The sequence below is a fragment of the Furipterus horrens genome, unplaced genomic scaffold (genome assembly GCF_987537825.1).
Source record: "Furipterus horrens unplaced genomic scaffold, mFurHor1.1.pri manual_scaffold_7, whole genome shotgun sequence".
NCBI lineage: Eukaryota > Metazoa > Chordata > Mammalia > Chiroptera > Furipteridae > Furipterus > Furipterus horrens.
Window position 1 is genome coordinate 66,600,382 of NW_028327177.1, and position 15,024 is coordinate 66,615,405.

Genomic DNA, 15,024 nt, shown 5'->3' on the forward strand with positions numbered 1-15,024 from the left:
AAATAAGGGAGAAAAATAAAATCATGTTTACTACACAAATCTGTAACTCATGCAGTTCCATATAGCAGGCTACAGGTGATTACAACTGGACTCTGAACTGCGCAAAAAACACAACAAGGAGAAGAGATAGTAACAGTGTCTTTCATATTTAAAAGAAAAAGAGTCAATGGTTCAGGAGAAGCACAGTTTTACCAGAGCTGAGACCTGAGAGAACTTTTTCCCATGTGATACAGCTATCAGCTTTAGAAACACACGTATTGCAAATACAAGCATTGAGGATTGTTTCTGCTACTAGAAGCTGACAACACAGAAAAAAGTGCAATGCAAAATAGGTAATTCTATGAAGAGTCAAAATGTGGATCAGATGTGAAAATCTCCCAGAGGATAAGATTTAGATTACTTCTGTTCCCTAGTTGGGAATACAAAATTGTTTTAATACAATCCAAAAACTAAGTTATAAAATTCATTTCAAAACCAAATTATTCTTAGACCTAAGGCCACTGTTCCCTATAATATCATAGTCAGTTGAAGTAGACTACATAGATGATTTATCTGAGAAACATTGTTTTCTAAATAAATGTGCTTTCAATAGCTAATATGGCAGACAGATAACAGTTTAAAATGCTACATTTTATGGTTTACTATCTATTTGTAAACTTGATTTTTCAAAGGTTAAAAGATTACCCGTAAGAGTTTTGTTTCAGCTATGCTCAATTTTAAAAATTAATATTGGTTTTATTTGAAGTGCATTGCACCTTTTCACAATGACTGACCATAAAGTGTAAACTTAAAAACTCATTCTACATCTGGGAAATGCAGTAGTTAACTACAACTGAATTTACAATAATCGTAGGGATGGAGAAAAGAATGCAGAAACTGGAAAGGGATGGTATTCAATATTTGAAGAACACAGCTACTGTTGTATTGAAAAAAAAATTTATTAAACGAAGATAATATTGGGAATAAAATGCATTATAAAAGTAAAAAAGTAAATTCTAAATGTAAATAGTGGCTTACCTAATCAACAAGAGTTTTTCTCCACCCACCCCAAACTTTAACACAATCTTATGAAAGACCAGATTTTGAAAGTGTATGGTTTACTTTAAAACAGACATGTAGTGTTATAATATCTGGAATTTAGCATAGATAATCATGCTTTATTAGATTAAAAATTATATTAACTTAAATGATTGTTCTTTTCAAACCTAAAATAATATTTTGAAAGATACAGGTAGACCAGTGTGTTTTGTTCTTTCTGTCTCCCAGGCTAGTGAACATGTTTCTGGTACACTTTGTGGAAAATATTCTGAGACAGAGCATACCCGGGGCATTTTGACATAGACTTTAAAAGTTTTTGGTACTTTGGTAAAAAGCAGTCTCCTTTTTAGATCAAATGTTAAAAATAGCCACTGGATCTATTAATCTATGTGCATAGAATTTTAAATAATGACATCTTAATACATTCATCAAGATACTGACCACTCTTAGATAGTGAAGAAAGAAATGCAGCTATTTCCCCAGCAAGTTTCCCTCGGTTTTTAGAAAGTATGTGGAGTTCAATATACCAACTGGGATCTCAAAATGCTAGCATGATTATGATGCTTATTAACAGCAATATGCAAAACAGTAGAAACAGAACATGAATAACTTCATAGTATACAAATGAAACAAGGCACTTTTGACAACTGTACACAAAGCAGAAATGAACACTTTTTCATAAAGCTGACTCAGACCCCAGGAGGCTTGTGTAAAAAGTGAAGTACTGAAGGCCCTAACTCTACTCATTAAAGAAATTCACCAATTTGACTTGGCACAAAACAGTTTAATTACCATAAAGTGCATCATTTGGCTAAATATATTAAAAAGAAAATTGCCAAGAATAGAATATAGTAACATATTTACACATAAAGACATGCAATGCCAGGAGTCAACATAGTTAGGAACTTTGTAGTATATATCATATATGGCTTTTTCTTTTTCTTTTTTAAAAATAACTCCTTATTTGCTTAGAATCCATAATGTATTTTCAAAAAAGTATGCCTTGATTAGCAAAAAGAGGTAGTGTTCTGAAAGAGGCAAACTCACGGATTCTACAGGCAGAAATTTATATAAAGATTATGAGGAAAAAAGTAAAACAATAAACCGGGACACTTACTGTATTTTGGTAATAACAAATTACCTTTTCAAATCAAGGCTATTTTAGCACTTTAGCTTATTATTACAGCTATTTCAAATAATTTTCCTTTGGTACTAGAAAGTTTTCTACTTTTCAACAGCAGTAACATTCTAAATAAGCAGTTTTTATTAAGAGATGGTAAACATTTCAATATTTAAAACTCAATTCTTTACCAATGAAATCATGTCAGAGATACAAAGAAGTATATCTCAACCAAACAGCAAGCAACATGCAATTAATTTTCATTTGATTAATATAACTGGTAATATAAACACACATTCATTTGGAGCAATATACTGGCAAAAAAACAAAATAATTTATGCACAGTACTTAAGAACGTGGGTCTTGATAACAGAACTCTAAAATTTTTACAGTGTATTAAATCCAAACGTTGAATAAAAGACAACTTAAAGCATCAGTGAATATATTTCTTATCCCCATAACTTAAAAAACTTTTCTTTATGTAAACTTTATATAAGGGCATTCTTGCTGTTTTCTGTAAATGCTCGATTCTAAAGCTGCTGAGATATGGAAAGGGAAGAAACGGCTATGACAGATTAGTCTTCTTCAGCGTTGTATGCCACTTCTGCTACTTCTACCTCTGATGCAGAATTTTCAGGTTCACCAAAACTTAAGCATGGCTTGTCATCAGCTCTGCAAAGAAAGAGAAACACATCACTGTCAAGACTGGATGCATGCTAATACCTTTAAAAATATTTTATGTAAAGAATATTTAAATATTTAAAGAAGACATATAATATTTTTCACTTGTTACTACCAGAGAACTTCTGGAGACATATTTTTAATTCTATCAGCTCTCCCAACAATCATTTATCAATAAAAATCTAGTTTGTGATTACCCTTACAAACATTAAATTGCTTGTCATAATTATAGCTTAACAACTACCACTAAAGTGTTAATAATTAGCTTGGATTTATGTACAATAAAAATTCTATAGGCTTTTAAAAACACTATTTTCATCATTGCTATCACATAGACAGGGTAGTAGCTATTATAGTGTTCCACATTTTGAATGGAAAAAGAGTGAGATTATGGGAGATTAATTTGACAAGATTTACAAAACTAATTAACTGACACAGCGCCCAGTTAATTCAAACACAGCTTCAAATTAAGTATCTTTATAAAAACAACTTAGAGCCGAGCTGCCAAAGAGACTAAGTGTTAGGACAGCCTAGAATACTTACAGTCTTTTTCTGTGTGCTCAGCAGATTCATTATGCAACAATAAGTGAGTGTGTAAAGGATACTCTATCAAGTATTATAACAATTTCCCACCAATTATTCAGATGATCAGACTATAATAAACTAAATATTATTTACCTGGATTCTTCATAGAAGACTTCTTGATCGACCTGAAGAGCAGGGGAGTCCGCCTTTAGGATCTGTCCACCTTCTGTACCTGACGAGAGCAGTGACTCCTCAGGCTCTAAACACAATGCTCTACAAGTAAATTACAACAAGTTATTTTCCTATTAAATATCTTCTTGAAAAAAATTATGTATGTTTGCTGTGAATATATGTAGTTTTCCTTGTTTTCAGCTTTTAAGTCTTAATATAGTCACATGGCTAATAAACTGCTGACTAGAAATAAAAAAATTAATTTTAATGATTAATTTAAAATGATTTCAGCATCAATTCAATGCATGCTGATGAGAAGGCAAACTGAAACTTCAATATGTGAAAATTTGGCATAAATATCTGGAAACAAAGATGCCATTTAAATAGGTTAAAATTAATAATGTTCATCCTATTGAACAGCTAGAGGCTTATTATTCTGGACCTTCCCATCCTTCGAATGTTCAGCCTCCTAAATTAATAATTGAAAAACAACTTTTTAATCTACAAGGAAGGATGCAAAGAGTCTATGACTTTTAAAATTAGAACTTTGTATTAAATACAAAGTGCATCTATCCCAGAGTACTGAGAGATGACTTAGACTAGAAATGCAGGTATAACAACACACCTGATCCTGTTCTCTAGCATGTCTATATGAAGTTGCTTCTCACCAAGCAGTTTCTTCAGTGACTCAACCTCTTTTTGTTTTTCAAGTAATTCTTTCTGAAAACGGTAGTTTGTCTCCTCTAAAGTTTCACAAAAAGCCTTAAAAACAAACAGACAAAAGTCTTATGCAGAAAAAGAATAAAATTAATTATGTACACAGTATCTTTCTCACCATCATTACAGAGGAGTCAAGGAACATGGACAATCAAGGCAATACGTTTGCAACCTTAACTATTTATTCTGTACATTTTCCGGTCTCTGTTGTCTTAGCAATTTGTCGCCACCCACCACCAGAGTGTCTGAGGTAAATATGTGATATATCCCTCAAGAGTAGAATGAAAAATTACTAACAACCACTATATGAATTTATATTCTACTTAGTCTATCTCTACTCAGTCTGAAATGATTACACATTAAAAAAAGCTGAGGCTACTGATTTCATTTGTATTAGCTCAGTTATAGTAAACAGAAATAGTAAATAGTAAATCCAAAAGAATATATCAACTAATGAAAGATTTCACTAAGGCTGTGACATAATAAATATACAAAAATACAAGAGTAATAAATTAGAATATAATAAAAATATCAATTACGATAATAAATTCTGAAGCTTTCCTTATAAAGTTAAGGAAAAAATTTAAACCTTTACTAAAGGACTTTAAATAAAGAGCTAAGTAAGCAAAAATCTCATAAAGATTCATGACCGTAAAGACAGTGCTCTTCAAAATTAATCAATAAGTGTATTCTAATTGCCTCAAAAATGCCAAAAGGATTTTCCATAAAACTCAGATGTTATTTATATAATCCATATGGAAGGGCATATAGCCAACTCAAGGAAGAACAAGGAAGGGAATCCTTATATTACCAGATACAAAGATTATAATGCCATAGTATAATAATTAACAAAGTATGGACTCAGCAAATAGAGTGTCTCACATTAAAATCAATGGATAAAACTTAAAAGTTTTTTTTTTCTTAAGAACGGGAATAATACAGGAGTGTCCACATTCATTACTCTTACTTAATATAGTCCTGGAGGCACCCTATTGGAATGGAGGGAGTAAAACTGTCATTATTTGCAGACAACATAATAGTGTACATAGAAACCCTATAGTCTCCAACAAAAAACTACTCGACTTAATAAGTGAACTTGACAGAAGAGCGGGATACAAAGTCAATATTCAGAAATCGATGGAATTTCTGTACACTAACAATGAACTTTCAGAAAGAGAAACTAAGGAAACAATCCTACTCACTATAGCAACAGGAAAAAGAAAAATACCTAGAAATAAATTTAACCAAGGAGATAAAAGACCTGTACTTGGAAAACTATAGAACACTGAAGAAGCAAATTGAGGAAGATAAAAATAAATGGAAGCATACACCATGTTCATGGACTGGAAGAATTAACATCATTAAAATGTCCATACTACCCAAAGCAATCTATAGATTCAATGCAATTCTTATTAAAATACCAATGGCATATTTCACAGATCTAGAACAAATACTTCAAAAATTTATATGAAATCAAAGAAAACCCCAAGTATCCTCAGCAATCTTGATAAAGAACATAGTTGGAGGGACCACAATACCTGATATCGAACTATCTTACAAGGCCACTGTAATCAAAACAGTCTGGTACTGGCATAAGAACATACATATATACCAGTGGAACAGAATAGAGAGCCCAGAAATAAACCCATGTCGCTATGGTCAACTAATATTTGACAAAGGAGGCACAGATATACAATGGAGTAAAAAAACAGGTTCTTCAACAAATGGTGTTGAGAGAACTGGACTGGTACATGCAAAAAAAATTGGACTAGACCATCAACTTACACCATACACCAGAATAAACTCAAAATGGATAGAAGACTTAAATATAAGTCGTGATACCACCAAAGTCCTAACAGAAAACACAGACAGTAATATTTCAGATATCCCACGTGGCAATATTTTTGCCAACATATTTCCTAGGGCAAGGCAAATGAAAAAATAACAAATGGGAATGCACCAAATGAAAAAAGCTTCTGCAGAGCTAAATAAACCATTATCAAAATAAAGAGAAATAAAGAGAACCGACTGTATAGGAGAACATACGTGCCAACAATAGATACATCGGACAAGGGTTTAATCTTCAAAATATATAAAGAGCTCATATGACTTAACACAATCCAATTAAAAAATGGGCAAACCACCTGAATAGAGACTTCTCCAAGGAGGACATACAGATGGCCCATAAATATATGAAAAAATTTCCACCACCACTAGACATCAGAGAGATGAAAATTAAAACCACAATGAGATATCATCTCGCACCTGCCAAAAGGCTATTAATAAATCAACAAACAACAGGTGCTGGTGAGGATGTGGTGAAAAGGGACCCCTAGAACACTGTTGATGGGAATGCAGGCTGGTGCAGCCACTATGGAAAACATAATGGAGTATCCTCAAAAAACTAAAAGTGGAATAGCCTTTTGACCCAGCCATTCCACTGCTGGGAATATACCTGAAGACTCCCCAAACACCAATTCCAAAGAACCTATGCACTCTTATGTTCATAGCAGTTCTATTTACAATAGCTAATTGTTGGAAACAGCCTAAGTGCCTATCAGTAGATTAATGGATTAAAAAACTGTGGTACACATACAAAATGCAACAGAAAATAAGGAATTCCTATCTTTTGAGACAGCATGGCGGAACTGGAGACTATTTTGCTAAGTGACATAAGCCAGGCAGTGAAAGACAAATACCATATGATCTCACTTATAAAAAAAATCCAATTAACAAAATAAACTAATGAACTAAACAGAACCAGAGACACAGAAATACGGAACAGACTGACAGCTGCCGGAGGGGATAGGGGAGAGGGAGATGGTGGAAAGAAGGGGAATGAAATAGTCAAAGAACTGGCATGAATGATGCATGGACATAGATAAAGGTGTTGGAATGAGGGGTGGGAGGGGTGAGGAGGGCAAAGGGGTGGGTGGCAATTGGGCCAATTGTAATAGAATAAACACGAATAATAATAATTTAAAAAAACAACCACATAGAGAACCTCAAAGAGAAAAAAACAGAATGACAAAAAAGAAATGAAAAGAGAAATTCTGGATTTGAAAAATACAATTAAAATGAAAAATTAATGAAAGGGGCTCAAGAGCAGACTGAGATGTCAGAAAAATGAATGGATGAGCTCGAAGACAGATCAATATAGAAACTGTCCAACTTGAAGAACAGAGACAAAAATGACCGAAGGAAAATAAATAGCACTGAAGAAACATGTTGTACCATATAAAGTATACAAACATACAGGTAATAGAAATCCTGGCAAAAGTAAAAAAAAAAAAAAAGGCCTGAAAAATTATTTGAACAAATAATGGCCAACATATTCCCAGGTCTGATGTTGAGCATTAATCTGCCAAATCTAAGAAGCTCAATGATCCAAAGTATGATAAACACAAAGATTTATGAGGTCTGTCCAGAAAGTATCCAGCTGCGTACTATGAAAAATAAAGAGATACAGTATTCCCTCACTGATCACGGGTATTATGTTTTAGACACCCCTGTGAAATAGGAACCTTACATTTATTCTACACTCTTAAACCTACATAACTTTAACAACATATGTATACTGCACCGCAAAATTCCATGATATAGTGAAAAATCTGCGATAATTAAATGTTATTTTTTAAAATCCCACGATATAGTGAGGCCATGATAAGTGAACTGCGATATACAGAAGGACTACTGTATTTATTGAGAAGATACAACATACAAGAAACACTGTACATAACAATGACACCTCAGTCCCCTTCAAAGTAGGCACCTTGGGGCCTCACACAGTTCTTCCAATAGCCATCAGCAGCCCTGTCGTATTTTCCTGAATCTCATCAATGGTCTGAAATCTCTTTTCTTTCAAAGGTTATTTTAGTTTTGGGAAAACCCAGAAGCACAGGACACCAGATCTTGGCTGCAGCAGGGCTGAGTCACCTGGGTGACTTGATATTTCACCAAAAAACTCTGAATGAGACGTGATGCATGAGCAGATACATTGTCATGATGAAACTACCAATCACCAGTTGCTCACAGCTGTGGCCTTCTGAATCATCCGAATAGTTTCCATGGAGGGATGTTCAGGCTTAATGCAAAATTTGATGCAGATTCATTGCTCTACTCACTCAGCCATTTTGAATGCAATGACCACACAGTAATATGCTCACTCAATGGCATCCATCACTCCCACTGACTAGTACAGTGAAGTCATCAGTGTCCACACATGTGCATTCCAGCCCACTCTCCTTGGCTGCCAGGTTATATAATGTCATATAAACCATTCTTATTATATTAACAATGCCTGGTTGCTGTGGCTCAGTGGCTCGGCCTGCGAACCAAGTGTCGCTGGTTCGATTCGCAGTCAGGGCACATGACTAGGTTGCACGCCAGGTCCCCAGTTGGGGGTACGTGAGAGACACCACACATTGATGTTTCTCTCCCTCTCTTTCTCCTTTCCCCTCTCTCTAAACACAGATAAATAAAATAAAATAAAAATAAAATAAAGTAACCTTGTTAAAAATATATATATATAAGAACAACAACAAAAACAACAATGGCTGTACTTTTTCCAGACAGACAACATATGTATTCATTTACTTTAAAAACCTTAGTCTCATTGTTAATGACACATGATACTATTGTAGTATGTTCATTACTGCTACTTTTTTTTATTTACATAACATTTTTCTTTTAAAAAAATCACTTGAGAAAATCTAAGGTCTCTACACTTTCCCTTTCTTTAAGGAGAATGATGCACGTATATGACCCCAAACACAGCTAAAGTTATGTCCCATTATCAGTTGATGGTTTTGTGCTTCCTATTTCTCAATGGTAACACCTGGTTTTCTTTTCTGAGCTCATTGCTTAAGCTCTTCTTCTACGAAGATGTGGAATTGACAGTCAATGGCAGTTATTGGCCATGGGCCATAAGGTGGGCATGTGCCTTCCAGCATCCCTTTGGCCCTATCCCAGAGTCACTGCAGGGACCCAGAGATAGTGCAGGATTATTTTGAAGAGCACAATACAGGACCCTTATGCAGCACAGTTTAACTACCATGAAGGCTCCAAAACTGGAGGCTACAGATGCCCTGTAAGGAGCCTAGGCCTCTTCAGACAGCCCAACTCTGTGCACTGACCTTTCTGGTACTCAGTTTCCACTTTGCAAAAGCGGATAATAAAGCAACTACTACAGAAGGTCACTCTGAAGATTAATGTATACCTCTGTACATTATAATCAAACTGTTGAAAGTCAAAAAAAGAAACAATCTGGAAAGTAGCAAGGGCTAAAAATCTCACCATGCACATGGGAACAATAACATAATTAAAGGTTGACTTTTCACTGGAAAACTAAACTATGCCTTAAAAATGAACATTCTCAGGATGGAGGCATAGGCAGTCACACTTCGCCTCCTCGCACAACCACAGAATTACAACCGATTTCAAAACTAGTCATACCCAGAACCCTCAGAAAATCAAGCTGTATGGAAGTCCAACAACCAAGGATTTAAAGAAGACACATTCATCCAGATGGGAAGGAGGGGCAGAGTTGCAGAGACAGCGGAGAGGCAGTGGGGCAAGGAAAGTGGTTGCAGAAAGGACAGGAGGGATACCTTGGGAGCAAGCGATCCCAGCCCCAGGCCAGACCACAGGAACATAAACCCCTGGCTGTAAAAACCAGTTGGGGGGTTGGGGAAGCACAAGAAACTGCTGGATTTTTGCTGCTTAAAGAGCCAGCACAGTCTTAGAATATATGCAAACCCACCCACTCTGGGATTCACCATGAGGGCAGAGGCTGGAAGGGCACCAGTTGCACACAGGAAGAGGATGAAGAGACTGGAAACAGGGCAAGCACTGGGAAAACCGCCAGAAGCTAGATGGCGACACTGTCCCTTCTCTGAGCCCTTTCCACACAGCCACAAACCTCTCAAGCAAGTTTCCTTGCCCTGGTAATTACCTAAGGCTCTGCCCCACACAATTCACAGGTGCCTCTTCTACTCAGGCTACACTACTAAGGGAGTAAAGCAGCTCTACATAATACATAGAAACAAACACAGCGAGGCTGCTAAACTGAAGAGACAAAGAAATATAGTACAAATGAAAGAAGAGAACAAAACTCTGGAAAAAGAACTAAGTGAAACAGTGATAAAAATGCTCAGAGAACACAGAATACAGCAATAAATAAATAAATAAATAAGGAAGAAATGAAGGTTATACAAAATGAAATAAAGAAAAATATACAGGGAACCAACAGTGAAGGGAAGGAAGCTGGGATTCATATCAACAGTTTAGAACATAAGGAAGAAACAAGCATTCAACCAGAACAGCGAGAAAAAACATGAATTCAGAGGAAATGAGGATAGTGGAAGAAGCCTCTGGTAGATCTCCACATGTACCAACACCTAAATCATAGGGATGCCAGAAGGAGAAGAGGAAGAGCAAGATATTGAAAACTTATTTGAAAAAATAATAGAAGAAAATTTCCCTATTTTACCAAGTGAAAGAGACACAGGAAGCACAGAGAGTCCCAAACAAGTTGGACCCAAAGAGGACGACACTAAGACACATCATGATTAAAATTCCAAAGGTTAAAGATAAAGAGAGAATCTTAAAAGCAGAAAGAGAAAAGAAGAGAGTTACATACAAAGGAGTTCCTATAAGACTGTCATTTGATTTCCAAGAGAAATACTGTAGGCTGAAGGGACTGGCAAGAAGTATTCAAAGTGATGAAAAGCAAAGACCTACAACCTTGACTACACTATCCAGCAAAGCTATCATCAGATGGAAGGGCAGATAAAGTGGTTCCCAGACAAGGTAAAGCTAAAGGAGATCATCATCACCAAGCCCTTATTACATGAAATGTTAAAGGGACTTATTTAAGAAAAAGACAAAGATCATAACCACAAACAATAACAAGACAACAAATTCACAATTATCAACAACTGAATTAAAAAAGAAAACTAAGCAAACAAGCAGAACAGGAACAGAATCATAGATATGGAGATCATTTGGAGGGTTATCAGCTGGGAGACAGAAGGGAGAGAAAGAGGAAAATGGTGCAGAGATTAAGAAGCATAACTGATAGGGGGAAGTTAAGGATAGCATAGGAAATGGAGAATCCAAAGAACTTACATGCGAGACCCATGGACATGAACTAAAAGGTGGGATTGCTGAAGGGAAGGGGGGGTACTAGGTGGAGAGGGGCAAAGAGGGAAAAATTGGGACAAACGTAATAGCATAATCAATAAAACATACTTAAAATAATGAACATTCTCAACCCTGGCCTGTATGGCTTAGTTGGTTAGAGCATTGTCCTGTGCACTGAAAGGTTGTGGGTTTGATTCCTGGTCAGGGCACATACTTAGGTTGTGGGTTTGATCCTCAGTCAGAGAGCCTACGAGAGGTAACCAACTGATGTTTCTCTCTCACTTCAATGTTTATCTCTCCCTCCCTCTCCCTCTAAAAACAATGAAAAAATGTCCTCAGGTGAGGATAATAAAAGAAAAGGACATTCTCAGAAAGAAAGACTGAGGGAGAGATTCAAGATGGCGGAGGAGTAATTGGAAGCTATACTAACTCCTCCTGGGCCAGTCTGGACTTACAACTTAATTGTGGAGAAATCATCTGGAATAAGCAACTTAATACTAGCTGGAGAGAAGTCTTATAACCATGGAGAGACAGAAAAGGCCACTTCATCACAGCGTGACCGGCAGGAAGTGTGGAGACGCAAAAGGGCTGGCTGGGCTCAAACAGGTGGCAGCTAAAGGGACTCAGAAACAGCTCTGCAGCTGGGAGGGAATTTCCCCTGAGAAGGGCAGGGCCTAAAACCCCAGCTGCGCTTCCCAGCCTACGGCAACAGAGCGGAAAGTAAAATAGTATCCAGCTGTGAAAAGCGAAAAGCCATAGGGTTTCTTGCTAGCCGGAGAGAAACAGCTGGAGAAAAACAGCTCTTGATTGGATCACATATGAAAATATTTTGGCATCCACTTACCCTGGGCTCAAGCAGAGGGAAGGCAGAGAGGATTAGAGATGCTTGGGGAGAATTTGGGTCAGTGGCTTTGAGGAGAGAACTGGGGGAGAAGCCGACCAGGTCCCAGTGCTGACTCAGCCCCAGTACAGCAAACAGACCATTCCGCTCCAAGTGGCGTCAGCCTGAGGGGAAGCAAAGCCCTGCCTACAGGAATTAAGCGGCCATACCCACGGTCCTTAAGCCTGATGGCTAATCACAGATTGAATAGATTAACAACTAAAGAAGATAGACAAAGGCAGTAGATCCCTGGAAGTCTCCAACAGGCTGCCTAGGCCCAGACTGGTACACGATCTGACACCACCAGGGGCAGATCCAGGAAGTGCAGATCATTCTAAGAAGCACAAACAAACAACAGGAGTCACAAAAATGGGGAGACAAAGAAACAAACCCCCATCAAAAGGAAAGGTAGAATCCCCAGAGAGAGTGCTAAATGAAATAGAGGGAAGCAAACTATCAGATATGGAATTCAAAAGATGGATTATAGGGAACAGCTCAATGAGATCAGCGAGCTCAAAGAAAACTACAAAGAACTCCAGGGAAACTCGAAGGAACTCCAGAGAAACTCCAAGGAACTTACTGAGAATTACACCAGCATGAAAAAGAACATAGAAGCTATCAATAAGAGCCAGGAGGAAATGAAGAATACGATTTCTGAATTGAAGAACACAGTAGAAGGAATTAAAAGCAGGCTAGAGGAAGTAGAAGATCAGATCAGAAGCTGGAGGACAACGTAGAAAAAAATTTCCAGGCAGTGCAACAAAATGAAAAAAGCCTTAAAAAGAATGAAGAGGTTTTAAGAGAGTTGCAGGACAACATGAAACGTAATAATATTTGTATCATAGGAATTCCAGAAGGAGAAGAAGAGGAGCAAGGGATAGAAAACCTGTTTGAAAAACTAATGACAGAAAAATTCCCAAACTTGATGAGAGAAAGAGTCACACAAGTCCAGGAAGCAAAGAGGGTCCCAATGAAGATGAACCCAAAAAGGCCCACTTCAAGACACACCATAATTAAAATGGTAACATTAAAAGACAAAGAGAGAATCCTAAAAGCAGTAAGAGAGAAACAACTAATAACATACAAGGGAGCTCCAATAAGGCGATCATCATATTTCTCAGCAGAAACACTACAAGCCAGAAGGGGATGGTAAAACATATTCCTAGCAATGAAAAACAAAGGCCTACAACCAAAAATGCTCTACCCAGCAAGGCTCTCCTTCAAAATGGAAGGTGAAATAAGGAGTTTCCAAGACAAAAGAAGGCTAAAAGAATACATCTCCACCAAACCAGCATTCAAAGAGATGCTAAAAAGGGTGTGCTTTAAGAAGATGAAGAAACAGAGAGACAGAGAGAAATACAAGTACAAAGGGGGGAAAAGATAATGAATAAGTACCTATCGATAATAACCTTAAATGTAAATGGATTAAATGCTGCAATCAAAATACACAGAGTAGCTGAATGGATCAGAAAGAATGACCCACATATATGCTGTCTATAAGAGACCCACCTTAGAACAAAAGATATACACAGACTGAAAGTGAAACGATAGAAAAAAGTATTTCAAGCAAATGGACATGAAAAAAAAGCTGGGGTAGCCATACTTATATCAGACAAAACAGATTTCACAGTAAAGGCCATAAAAAGAGACAAAGAAGGGCATTTCATAATACTTAAGGGAAAAATCATAAAGAAGATATAACCCCTGTAAACATATATGCACCCAACATAGGAGCACCCAAATATGTAAGGAAAATTTTGAAAGACTCCAAGAAAGATATAGACAGCAACACACTCATCGTAGGGGACTTTAACACCCCATTGTCAACAATGGACAGATCTTCAAAGCAAAGAAACACTAAAGATATTGCGGCACTGAACAACACTTTAGATCAAATGGACTTAGTCGATATATATAGAAGTTTACACCCCAAAGAAGCAAAATATACATATTTCTCAAATGCACATGGAACATTTTCAAAGATAGACCACATGGTAGGACACAAAACAAGCCTCAACAAATTCATGAAAATTGAAATTATATCAAGCATTGTCTCAGATCACTATGGCTTAAAATTGAAAATCAACCTCAAGGAAAAAACTCAAAAAACATTAAAACTCATGGAGAATGAATAACATGCTATTAAATAATGAATGGGTTAACAACGACATTAAAGAAAATTCAAAAAGTTTCTGGAAACTAATGATAATGAACAGACAACAACCCAAAACCTATGGGATACAGCGAAAGCAGTCCTGAGAGGAAAGTTCATAGCAATACAGGCCTACCTAAAAAGGATAGAAGAATCTCTAATAAAAAATCTAACTCTACAGCTACAAAAACTAGAGGAAAAACAATAAACAAACCCCAGAGTGAGTAGAAAGAAGTAAATCATCAAGATCAGAGCAGAATTAAATGACATGGAGACTAAACAAACAATTCAAAAGATCAACAAAAGTAGGAGCTGGTTATTTGAAAAGATAAAAGAAATCGACAAGCCTTTAACCAGGCTCATCAAGAATGCCAACTCTTCTCAAATTATTCCAAAAAATCCAAGAAGTAGGAAGACTCCCAAACTCTTTCTATGAAGCAAGTTTTGCTCTAATTCCAAAACTAGATAAAGACACAACATAGAAAGAAAAGTACAGGTCAATATTGCTGATGAACATAGATGCTAAAATCCTTAATAAAACATTGGCGATCCAGATCCAGCAACACATTAGAAAGCTCATACACCATGATCAAGTGG

At 36.5% G+C, this 15,024-nt stretch overlaps 1 protein-coding gene across 5 annotated transcripts in view; it reads right to left on the reverse strand.

The window, feature by feature from the left end:
• Positions 1-919: 919 nt before the first annotated feature.
• SNX16 (sorting nexin 16) overlaps positions 920-15,024 on the reverse strand; it is a 39,402-nt gene continuing 25,297 nt past the window's right edge. For all 5 annotated transcript variants that reach the window (XM_090283777.1, XM_090283776.1, XM_090283774.1 and 2 more), the window contains 3 exons: positions 4,161-4,297; positions 3,518-3,637; positions 920-2,830 (listed from right to left, as the gene is read on the reverse strand). In XM_090283777.1, the coding sequence (XP_090139903.1) occupies positions 2,734-2,830; positions 3,518-3,637; positions 4,161-4,297 (354 nt within the window). In that variant the 3' untranslated portion in view covers positions 920-2,733. The remainder of the gene's footprint in view (positions 2,831-3,517; positions 3,638-4,160; positions 4,298-15,024) is intronic.